The sequence below is a fragment of the Gopherus evgoodei genome, chromosome 4 (genome assembly GCF_007399415.2).
Source record: "Gopherus evgoodei ecotype Sinaloan lineage chromosome 4, rGopEvg1_v1.p, whole genome shotgun sequence".
Lineage (NCBI taxonomy): Eukaryota > Metazoa > Chordata > Testudines > Testudinidae > Gopherus > Gopherus evgoodei.
Genome location: NC_044325.1, coordinates 72,859,626 through 72,871,796, shown reverse-complemented (window position 1 = coordinate 72,871,796; position 12,171 = coordinate 72,859,626). Strand labels below are relative to the sequence as shown.

Below are 12,171 nucleotides of genomic sequence, written 5' to 3'. Positions count from 1 at the left end.
TATGGATCTTGCTCAAAGGCTGCTTCTGGCTAGCGATGTGAATGTTTGAAGAACAGAGCGGGGAGGCCCCTGGGGCCTCACATGTTGTTGGAGGTAGTACTTGTCTAAATTATGACCAGCAACTGTACCACCTCATCTTTCCCAATGGTTATACAGCAATGAAAAACAGTGAGAACTGTTTAAGTAGAGCTGCTGCACCTGTCCGGCTGAAGACTCAAGAAAGCAATGCCTCTACATTCTAAAACATCTTACAACCATTAGAAGTTTAAAATGAGGAAGAGATTTGTTTAGCTTCTCTTCCTCCAAAAGTAGCTACTGGCATTTCAGCTATGCTGTTGGAGTTTAACTATGGGAATCAGTGGTTCAGTTTAATGTCTAGCAGTTATACAGCAGAGGTCTTAGTCTGGTAAAATAGCACTCGCTACCTTGTGCACCTAATACGGAGCCTGTAGCCTAGGTTCAGCACTGCTCCAGATCACAGTATATGAACACATCTAGATAAAGAGTTAAGATTGTCAAACAAGGAACAGTAACAATCCCTTGTGAGCAAAGGTCTTTAGATATTAAATCCACTTATAGTTAAATGGCTTTTATGTTTCTTAAGTGAGGTGTCCACCCCATTCTGAAAAGCTTATGGTACCTTTAAAATTTGTTAATGTGCATAGCTGAGTGTCTTGTTTTAACAGGACTGGTGTTCTGGGATAGAACAAGTATGTCATGTTCATGGAAGCAAGAGTGATCAGTGGATTGTCAGGGGCTGACTACCAGGTTAGCATTCTTCTCCTCCAAGTTTTTTTCCCTACTGGAAGCTGAACCTGGGTTTTAGGATCACTTGCAAGCTGAGGGACAGATTTCTAGAACTGGGTATGTACAAAATAGGCGTAACTGTTTTTAATATGCAGTTACCACACTTATGCATGAATGACCAGTTTTACATCAATATTCCTTTTTTGCATGTGTAAAGTTCCAAAAGTCTGGCCCCATCTATTCATTGCTAAATAAAGTAGGGACCTATAGCATTCTGATCTACTGTACCATGCCCCTTCAAAATCATTGATGTAAAGTTTACTACTTAGTCCTGTCAGTCTGGTTACAGAGAAGCAACTTGAAATGCAGATCTAGTTTAAGGTGACCTGTTAATGTCTCAACTTCTTGTAAAGAGAGAACTAGCTCTTGGTTAAGAGGCTTGTGTGATAATTGGGTTTAATCAAACACTACTGGTTGGTGCCTACCTGTATTGTGTATTTCCTCTGTAATGTACATGCCTTCCCGATATGTTAATCCACCTAAAACAGGCGTCCCTGTTGCTGGAGCCAGTGAAGGATCAAAAGCATCAATGTCAAAGCTCAGATGAATTGGTCTTTGTGCCCTGCAGAAAAATAAAATTGGTGGCTTGATATTTTGCTATTGTGTATGTGGTCAGGACCTAATGTACTTCAGAGCACACTAGAACCAAGTCTTTATTTTCACTTTCCCATTGTTTAAAAACTAATGAAATCATTCAAGTGTTTCTTTATGCTGTAAACTTGTACTTGGGCTCCTACAGGACTGTCCAGGCATGCCATGTTCAAAAAACTTCCCAAAGCAGAGTCTCTTTCTCCCTCACCCTCCTTAAAGCATGTGCCAGGAAAGGGGGAAGCTTCACCAGTACATCATCTGTTCCACTGCCTAGCTCAGATGCTGCCCCTGCACAGCAAAGGTAGCAGTTCCAGCTCTGGCACCCCATCCATGCTGTCTGGCTCCATGGCACAGTGCAGAGAGCATTAGCGCAATCTTGGGGGAAAAACTAGAAAGCAAAAGGCAGCTGCCTGTACCAAAAGTACTGAATTCCAAGGCATCTTGTAAGCCCTGAGGCTATGATTAAGATGAACAGGACAAGTCCTCTGCCTTACAACTCAAAATGGCTGCAGACTTGCATTAGTGCAGCAGTTAACTCGGAAATTCCTCCTGGTTAATATTTTCAAACCCATAATGGCTAAAAAGTACCTCAAATGAAGAGGGAGATTCAGGACAAGAGGGGTGGTGGAATGAGCTACCTAAACTCTATGGTTACTATATGTCTGAGCTGCATCAAATGGTGCAGACTTAACCTTTTCCTCAAACTTTAGTAGCCAGGTTCTGGATTCTTCAAGATAGAGTGAAGGAGGCACTTGAGTCCATCCCCCATTTGTAGCCACTAACAGTTGTTATAGTAGACTTGTTCCGGACCCAGTGTGCAATAGTTTCATCGCAATGTCAGCAAAGAGCCCGAGGATTAAAGACCAGACTTCAGTCTTGAAGCATACTTATTGGAAGTTTGCACAGCTGCTAGATGTAATGTGCTGTGCTTATGCTGTGGATTGGACTGTCAGTCAGCTACATTTCACCAGCAGTAACTGAGCACTCCCTTTCCTTTTAAATCATTACAGAAAGCAGAGAAAGATGTGCTGATACTCAGTGGTGGTGTGGAAGGTAATACTTCAGACTTGCATGGGTTATCAGATTTGTTAACAGCTTACAGTTCAGGAACTTAGGTTTTGTCTGAAACAAATACCTTCTGTTCATCTTCAGTGACAACTTACCTGCTCATTAGCTGTTCAAATGTCCTTTCCATAACTTTTTGGATTCCAAGGCGATCAATATCTCTCATTGAGTAATACTGAATGTCATAGTTCTTCAAAATATAGCTGTTGAAAGAATGTAAGAACTTTCTTGCTTTTGGCTAAAACGTTTAAAGTACTAAACGTTAAGCCCCTCATAACCAGCCCACGCCATTTAAATATGTAGCACAAGCGAACATGCAGCTCAGACTTCACCAGTAAGAAAAAGTCCTCCCCTCCACCGTGGTCTTGCACTTACTGTTCAGCAGCATCCACATCCCTCAGACCAATGTAGACAATATCAGACGTTGAGAGGCAGGGCTTTAGCCAGGAAAAGCCAGGAAGCAGTGGCATCTGCAAGCAGACAATGGTGGTATATAGCTATGAAGCGACGTGTAGTGGCAGCTGTTTACCAAGCTTCCAGTTCACAATGGAAATAATTTTAGGGACTTGTTAAAGTTTTGACACTCACTTCTTCACGCTACCCTCTCTCTGCCCAGAGTGAAATCCTCCTGGGGACAGAAAAGCAAGGTCTAATAGATTGGGAACAGGGCTAAATCAAGATTTCCTAACAATCTCAACCTTGCCCCTTTCGTACTATTTGTTCCAAAACAAACAGCATTTAAGGAACATAACATTAAAAAAAATGAACCTAGTATTGTCTTATGCTGCTGGCTGCCTAGCAGTGTAGTGAAAGCATACTGCCGGATAGAATAGGGGGCTGGTTCTAGTCCTGCTTTAACAATAACTTGCTCTATCATTGATCACATCACTTAACCTTTCTCCCTCAGTTATATCCATTTCACAGATGGGTACAAGTGCTTGATTTAAGGCACTTAAATCTATGCACAAGAGGCGCTGCAAGGTCATATAACTATGTACATGAGACTGTACCATTAAGGTAGAATCAACTCAGTGTGGAACACCCTCCTCCCCCAAAGTTGCATGCTATGAAATGCCTTTGGTAAAAGGGGCTACCTCACATTAGTGGAAGTTGAGCTAGAAAGCAGACTTCCTAGGGAGTAAAACTGTGGTAGCAAGTGCCAATAGAGGAGAGGTCCAACTAGGGTCAGCTTCAGTGATAAAGCAATTGTATCAATAACGAGATTCCCTCCTCCAGTTCTGGTAAACCCTTCCACTGAGTGAGAACAGCAGATTGGCAAGGCCTTTGTACTACAGGGGGGCTGAAAATGACTACTCCTTTGCACCTTTCATACAAGGATGCAAATAAGTTGCAAAGGGTGGGAGATCAACATTATCCCAGTTTTACTGATTGTGAAACTAGGTTCTGTTACAGCTCTCACCATAGTAACTGAGCACCTCAACCATTAGTGAATTTATCCTCCTGTGCAGCAGGGAAGTTCGTTCTATTTCCCAGATGAGAACTAAGGCATACAGAGAAAGTAACTTACGGGCATGCCAGGATTCTGAGAAATTAACTCAGATCTCTCAAGTTCCAGCCCACTATCTGTCCCTAAAGTTTTCCCACTCCCAATCAGTTAGTGATTAGTGCACAGTGTCTCAGCCATGCAATGACAGATGGAATTGAATCCCAGCTCTGACTCAAAATATGGGACTAATTCCTCAACAGCACGTTCACCTGGGACAGACAGACAAGGGTAACACTGAATTTGTAGCACCTGCAGTGGAATTTATGTGGATGGGTTGCAGAAGTAGTAACAGCAAAGTTTTTCTCGGTAAATAACTGGGAAAGGCTGATGTGAAGAACATGGGAAATCCCTTTTTATAAACAGTATGTTCTAGGTCAGAGTCTCAAACTCAAATGACCACGAGGGCCACATGAGACTAGTACATTGGCCCGAGGGCCACATTACTGACACCTCCCCCCCACCGCCCTTGGCCCTGCCCCCACTGCACCCCTTCATGAATCCCTGCCCCTGCCCCACCTCTAGTGCAGACTACCTTGCCCAATTCCAGTGGTGGTGGGGGTGCCTGAACATGCAAGGAAAGGCTAAGGTTTAGGGAAGACAATATACATACAGGTGTGTTTTAACCCTTTTCCTCTCATGGTCCTATGGATATATACTTTGAAGAGGCTGTTCAGTGTCCAATGCATTTTTTATACTGATCACAGAAAGTCTAGAGCAGGGGTCAAACCCAGCTTGGACCTGCTGATAAACAGGAGTGCAGCGATCTGGAGACCCAGTCTAAGAGGGGGGTGAACTGCAGATTCCACCCTGAGCAAAGTACAAGCACCAGCTTGTCACTGGGAGAGAGGGTGTCCATGGAGAGGCAGCCTGTGAGAAGCCAAACATACAGCTCACGCTGAGTCACAATCGCTGACATCACAACATCAGTGACCTAACAGACTAAGTCCAGGATTGGAAGCTAGGAATCCTTTGCAACTATAATGATGTGACCTTGGGCAAGACAGCATGTGTAAGACATTACTACCTACTTTAAAGGTGAGGCGAGGACTAGTCTGTATACAGCACTTTGAAAAGGCTGTGTAGTAATACATCTAGAAGAGTAGAACCAGAGTATTCTTCATGCTTCTGGGTGAGCGGTCTGAGGTAAAGCCAAGCCACTGAACTTTCACTTACAGGCCGCTACTGATTAACAACGATTAAGGTGCCACAAAGACTCCTTGTTTTTATATAGAGACTAACGAATTTATTTGGGCATAAGCTTCCGTGGGCTAAAACCCCTCTTCACTGGATGCATGGAGTGGAACATACAGTAGGGAAGTATAAATACACAAGCCTATGAAAAGATGGGAGTTGCCTTACTAAGTGGGGGGGAATCAGTGCTAATGAGCCCACTTCCACCTTAATTGATGCTCCTTGGAGGTTTCCAATGCACAAGCGGAGCTAGTTTAGCTTGCAGGATCTGCTGGGAGTTCAGCTCAGGGTGGTTTGGCTGCATAAATTTCCTTCCCATTGTGTGTAATGCCACACTGAACACTTGTTTCAAACAGTTAAATCTTCCCTTTAGAAACAGCCTGATGCATAAGCAGCAGGTACCCAGTACGTGCTGAATACGCATACTGACAAAGTAGGATATGTGAAGAGAGCCAGATGTACTGCATTTCCAGCTGCCATTCTCAATCTGCAGGCGGTGACCCTCTCCCATTCTCTAACCAGAAGCCTAGGCTGAAGCAGACATGCTCATTTCTAATTAGCTCCCTGCTGCAGATGCCACAGACACTGTACTGGTTACCATGGCAGCTCCTACAGTATGCTACAGGAACCTGTACAAGGGCTTCCAGGCTGCAGTCAAGGCAGAATGGTTATTAAATGCCCTAAGTGCACCAATATCAAGCCTCTTTTTGACTGCTGCAGAAGCAGGCCACTTTTCTTGTGCCTTTAAAGAGAACAGTCATCAGCCAGGGCACTTTTCCAAGCAGGCTACAAGCAGACCTGAGCTGTAACATTTACTAGAATGTCTAGTGCTAGAGCAGTGCATCAGGACAGCCCATGCAGGACCTGCCCCCTACAGGCCCCTAGGTGGTCAAAATATGGAACAGTTCCAAATATAGATGTACATGGGGAGTGTAAAAGGCATATGAGCTATGCAGGGATGAGCTTGGCACAGCTCCGACAGGGCGAGGCTCCCTTTTTGGCTCACCCAGCAGAACTGCTGCCTGCGCACTACAACAGTCTCTGTGTATTGGCTACCAGAATATGCAGGTTCCACACAGCTGCCAGTTGCTGGACTGGAGCCTTTGCTGATGCATTAGGTCTGTTTTAGCACAGGATACTGAGTGGCAATGGGACATGAAGCCTCTCACTTCAAACCCAGATCAAGCAACTTACGTGACATGGGCTGACGCTCTCCATCCAGTTCCTAGCAGACATGTCTATCACAAAATCCACTAGCACCCCGGCAGTAAGTGCCCCCTAGGTGGCAGTATCTACAAAGAGGCCAAGAGCTGAATAAGCAATATCTTTCTCAGCACTAGCAGATTATAGACGTAGGATGCCTGTAACTTTATCTTACCTAGGGGATAAATGGGAGATCAGCCTCAGGGGCAGATAAACCAGCACCTTTCACCAGAATTGAAATTAAACAGTGTGCTGTATAGTCACCTCCCCCTCTCCCCAACAAAACCTAGAGCCACTTACTTTATCCTGGAGCTCTCGTAACAGAAATGAGACTGGCTGTCCATGGAGGTTTCCAGATTGAGTTGTGAGAGGGGTGTTGATATCAGCGTGTGCGTCCACCCAGATCACACAGAGGTGAGGGCACTGCCGTGTGTGGCCACTGATGGAACCAAGCGCCAAGCTGAAAAAGTACATAAAAAAATATGTCCTACTGAACAATTCCAGGGGCTATGACAAGCGAAGTTGCCACATTTCAAATGTCCAATATTTGCACTGCAGCATCTCATCCCAGTGAGCTCCGCCATCACCACACGAACATCAGTGTGACGTGTATCACTAGGCATCATGATTCTGCATTAGCTCACAGGAGGACTGGGCTACCTTTCATAAAACTCTGCAGGAGTATACTAGTATTGGGATATGGGGGCAGGGCTTTGCTTTCTTTTCCTTCCTTCCTTCCCTTACCAAGAGTCCTCCCACCTCCCTAGCCTTCACCTGTCCCAGGTCCAGAGGAGCATCAACAGAACCCATCTCACCCCTACCTAGCAGGCTCATCTTGCACAGTCACCAAGCCAACTCTCTGCTGCTTCCCTATTCACTGCAGTCATTTTGCCTCATTTCAACACAGCACACCTCCTCCCCACCGTTGCCAGTCTGGGAGTGGAGACAAGAGGGATGTGATATTTGGAGGAGGGGAAAAGAAGAAGAGGATACACTAGGGGTGGGCAAACTTTTTGGGCTGAGGGCCTCATCTGGTTTCCAAAATTATATGGAGGGCCAGGTAGGGGAGGCTGTGCCTCCCCAAACAGCCAGGTGTGGCCTGGCCCTGCCCCCTATCTGACCTCCCCCTGCTTCTCACCCCCTGACAGCCACCCTGGGACTCCTGCGCATCCACGCCCCCTGCTCCCTGTCCCCTGATGCCCCCCCAGGACTCCTGCTCCACCCAGCTCCCTGTTCCCTGTCCTCTGAGAGTCCCCGCCACCCCATCGAACCCCCTCTTCTTCCTGAATGCCCCCTGGGGATCCCTGCCCCCATTCAACCCCCCTGTTCTCTGCCCTCTGACTGCCTCACTCTCTATCCACCCTCCTTGCTCTCTTAACCCACCCTCAACTCCCCTGCCCTCCATCTAACCCCCCACCCCCGCCGCTCCCTGCCACTGGCCCTTCAGCTGCACTGCCTAGAGCACCAGGACAGGCAGCCACGTTGCCCAGCTGGAGCCAGCCACACCACTGTGCAGCACAGAGCACCGAGTCAGGACCCAGCTCTGCAGCTGTGCTGCCCGGCAAGAGCTTGCAGCCCCGTTGCCCAGAGCATTGCACCGCAGCAGGATGAGCTGAGGCTGAGGGGGAGGAGGGACAGCAGGGGAGAGGCCGGGCAGGAGGGTCCTGTGGGCCAGATGTGGCCTGTGGGCAGCAGTATGTCCACCTCTGGGATACACCGAGGTAGACTTAGGACTCACTCTCTTATCAGAGGGCTCCCTAGCCCCTCCCCCAAAATCCCTTAGTAACTAGCTGATCCCCAAAGAGTTACACACCCGTCCTAAGGTCCACAAAAGTCAACACGGGTGAAACAAACCATATGAATTCCCTCAAAAAAGGGCAGCATCATTGGTTTTAATACTTGCAGCTCCCAGAATTTGGAAACAAAAGTCGCCGCTGTCTGTTACTTTCTAAGATCACTTTTTTATTCTGCTGGTTCATGGAGTCACAGAATTAAAGACAAAACAAATGTCATGTCCCCACATGCTACTGCCAGGAAAGGAGAAAGGGGTCTGGGAGTAGCAGACACTCACAGCATTATCATCACGCAAGCAACTTTGATACTCTCCTAATCTGTGCCCTGCAGAGCTTCCATGGCCCCAGACCCCTCACCCTTTCATCTCAGTTTTGATTTACACCAACAAAAGGAGATACTCCACCTCACACAGCTTGCGGTCAATCTGTGGCATTCAGTGGCATCCACCACTTTCATCCGGCTTGACTCACCTATGGTCACCTCCCATAGTTACACAGCTATGTCCAGCAGCCACCGCTCCGCTCACAGCATCAGCCAGCACCTGGCTGGCCAATCCCACAGAGCGTGGGTATTTGATCAGGTTGTTGTACAGTTCGTCATTGGGCACTTGAGTGAAATTCAGATCTCCAAAGTCGTACACTCGGCAACCTGGTAACATACAGCAGCCAAAAGCAAAAGGTTAAGTCTGGATTCAAGTACCCCCAAAGGCATTCTAAATACACTCTCAGTGACTGGGTTACGCCAAAAGAAACAGGTGCTTCCCAGCGACTATTAGGAGACTGCCCTACCAGGCACCCCCCGGCAACTTACTAAATCAACAGCACCGATTCAGCCACTAGGAAGAGAACTCTGAAATTTCCAGCCAGCTCTGGCTGGAGTTAAGTGTGTTACACAGAAAAACCTCCCCGGGTTTCTCATACCACTGGGCAGAGCAGAACAGGGCAACAGAGCTATGGGATTCTCAGATACAAATTAGCAGATGGTGAGGGTTACAGAGTAAACAAGAAATTAGAGACGGCTTCCTGAAAGACTTCCCTGATGTGTGCACACCTACCCACTAATGATTAACAGCATTACCATTTTAGGGTCCATTTACATGGACAGTGAAAGGGGTGTGGTGGGAAAACGACATACTAAGGCAACACAGCCAGTGTTCTTTTCTTTGTTCCCTTGGAGCCCTGGGAGGGGTAAGTCTCCAAAGGAGCTCAGCTGAAGGGCTGAAATTCTGTCCTAAGCCCTTTACTACTGACTGCCCCAATCTGGAGGACTAGAACCTGAGTGAGTACATAACTCAGTCACACCCCAAAGGGGTACTGCAAAGGGATCAGAACCACAACAACGCCACACCAACTTTCACAGCATTTTAACAAACAAGGTCACACAATGTAAATAAACCAAAGTCAACGGGGATGTCAACTAGAGAGACCAGCAATTCAGTGAAATGAATACCTTCAAAACTGTTTACAAACGCCTGGAAATAAAACTAAAAATATTTTAAAAAGAGACACAGCATCTTCAAAAAGCATTTCCCTCTCCATTTCCTGCTTTTGTTATGGAAATAGTTGTACAAAAATAACTGCAAAAAGTTAGGGCTTGGAGCAAGAATAAGCAGGACAGTAAATAACCCTTGAGGGATGGTTTAGCAGCCTGGCTTTTTCCAGCAACGTGCCTGTCTCTGACACATCAAATGCTTTCTGTAGTTGCAGAGTCTGGCTCAAATTTCTCTGGATGACTTAACAGTCTTGGCTGAGAATGTGCATCTGAGAGGAGGACTACATGAAAACACTCTCAGGAGCAAACACTCGCCTGCTCCTGGAACCTTTATAATACACTCTTCTTACCAGATATCATTTAAGCACCAGACGCTGGGACTTCAGATAAGCAAGACAAGGGTTCTACTCCAAGGATCTTACAAGCTGTATTAGAAATTTTATTAAAGCTAATGTTAAAAAATTATATAATACATAGGTTGGGAAAAGAGTGTCTGTACATTTGGGTATAGTGCTTAGATTATCCACAAATACAAAGTTTGTTTTTAAAGTCACATGATACATAGAGTACATAATCAGCAATAACCCAAATTTTGGTGAACAGATTCTAATATCTAAACTGTAATGTTAAATCTAAACACTCAGGTAACATCACCCATGAAAAGTTGTACAGAGATTTGGTTCTGGAAAGCAAAATATGTCAATATATATCAATTCTCAATTACTGAGGGACAATCTCCACTGAGAATTAGGTAGATTGTCCATTTAGAAAATAGAATCCATGAGGAAAGTATTTGTTACTTTCCTGACTGTGCTTACTGCAACTAACAAGAAGCGCACACACACAAAAAATAGGCTGGGACACTTTGTATTTGAAACAGAGCAAGAATCTCTTTATTCTCAGTTCTGTGCTGTCACCATAAGACAATCCTGTGCATATTTTGTTTTTTTCTATTTCTTAATTTCAATTAATATTTTGTACTAAGTTTTAAGAAAGCAGCCACATAAAATATTATAGTTGGACTGTTATGTACAGAAAGGTCTCCCTGCCCTCCTGCATCAATCAGCATTTTAGGAGTTCTGTCTGTGCTCGTCTATGTTTCTTGAACTGTCTCCCCAATGCTGATGAGACTAGTTTATCTCACTGAAACCAGCCTAAGAGGCAAAACAAGGCAATAAAGGATTTAAATGCATGTGAAACATGATGTTTAAAAAGGAAGAGAATGATGCCAGGCATAGAGCGTGAGCAGATATTGAGCCAAACTCCCTGTGCAGCCACCTCTACCAGTTCTGGATCTCCAAACAACTGTCAACACACCTCAGTCCAGAACTGCAGCATCTTCTGCCATTCCTGAATAGAAACTGACAGCTGTGCCAAACTGTCTGTTTCATGCGGTGAAGACAGTTCCATTGGAAAACTGGGAAGCGACCAGCAAACTCATCACACTTGTGACCTACTCGACAGTAGTTGAAAAGACCTGTTTCAAAAGGAGTCATTTCCAGACATAGCTGGCTAAAGACTAAATAGATCACTGCCTGACAATTCTGTTCCTTCTATGCCTGTCTGTCAAAGCTGTCACAGGGACTCTCAGCCCACAGGGTTCCTCCCTCTGCCTACTAGGCTAAGCAACAGTCACACTGGATGCCATCACTTCCCGACCAAGACTAGAGATAAACCTCTATTATACAGAGGTTCCCAGTTTGTAAATGGGAAAGACCTCAGAGAAACATAATAAATGATTTAAGGGCGGATTTACGATGGATAAAAAGGACACTATCAGCTCAAATCAGGCTCAAGCTTTAAAAAGATCAATTCAGATCAAATGGAAATACTTTCATGACCTTTCTTAAAAACTTCCCCTGTAGCACTTACAACCCACACTTTGCATCACTTTGTTATTGCCCAAGAACCTGAAATTGAAGTGATTTAAAAACAAAAAGAAGAACTGGTTAGTCTGTTTTTGTGGTTAGACTGTCTACCTCAGCTATCTATTTTAGAATTTTCACCACAGTATCTGACAGCCTTCTATGTAAAATCAATTCATCACAATAGCCAAGACCCTAGTGATGGATTTCATGGAGTACCTGGCTCTTGCCTTGTTTCAGGGTAGAAACTCTGCTTTCTCTCTTTTTTGGGATAGGAGGGTGTTGTTTCTGTTACAGGTTTTGGCTGGTGGTTTTGGGCAGTAGGGGAATGTTAGTGTGAGTGTCACATTTATGCTGGCATGATTAGTAAAAAGACCAATGTTCAAATAGTTTTTAAAAACCTAATGTCCTATCTGCATTGTAGGTAAGCAAACTTGTGTCAAATGGTGGTGTACAGGGATGGAAGGCAGGTTATGCTGTTTTGCCACTTTCATTTGGTATTCAGTTAGTATGCAAATCAAGTGTAATGTATACAGCAAAGGGAGGAGAGTTGGATGTAGGAAGAAAAGCAACTGAAAGTGCAAGATAAAGCAGTTCCCTGCCATCCCTGTCTTAGTATGTTTGTACAGCACCTAGCACATATGGGCCCCAGGTTTA

The 12,171-nt window shown here is 45.2% G+C and overlaps 1 protein-coding gene across 4 annotated transcripts in view; it reads right to left on the bottom strand.

Annotated features, from left to right (window-relative positions):
• ARG2 (arginase 2) overlaps nt 1-12,171 on the bottom strand; it is a 43,015-nt gene that overhangs the window by 618 nt on the left and 30,226 nt on the right. For all 4 annotated transcript variants that reach the window (XM_030559764.1, XM_030559763.1, XM_030559762.1 and 1 more), the window contains 5 exons: nt 8,629-8,806; nt 6,665-6,824; nt 2,839-2,933; nt 2,562-2,666; nt 1,233-1,369 (listed from right to left, as the gene is read on the bottom strand). In XM_030559764.1, coding sequence (XP_030415624.1) covers nt 1,233-1,369; nt 2,562-2,666; nt 2,839-2,933; nt 6,665-6,824; nt 8,629-8,806 — 675 coding nt within the window. The remainder of the gene's footprint in view (nt 1-1,232; nt 1,370-2,561; nt 2,667-2,838; nt 2,934-6,664; nt 6,825-8,628; nt 8,807-12,171) is intronic.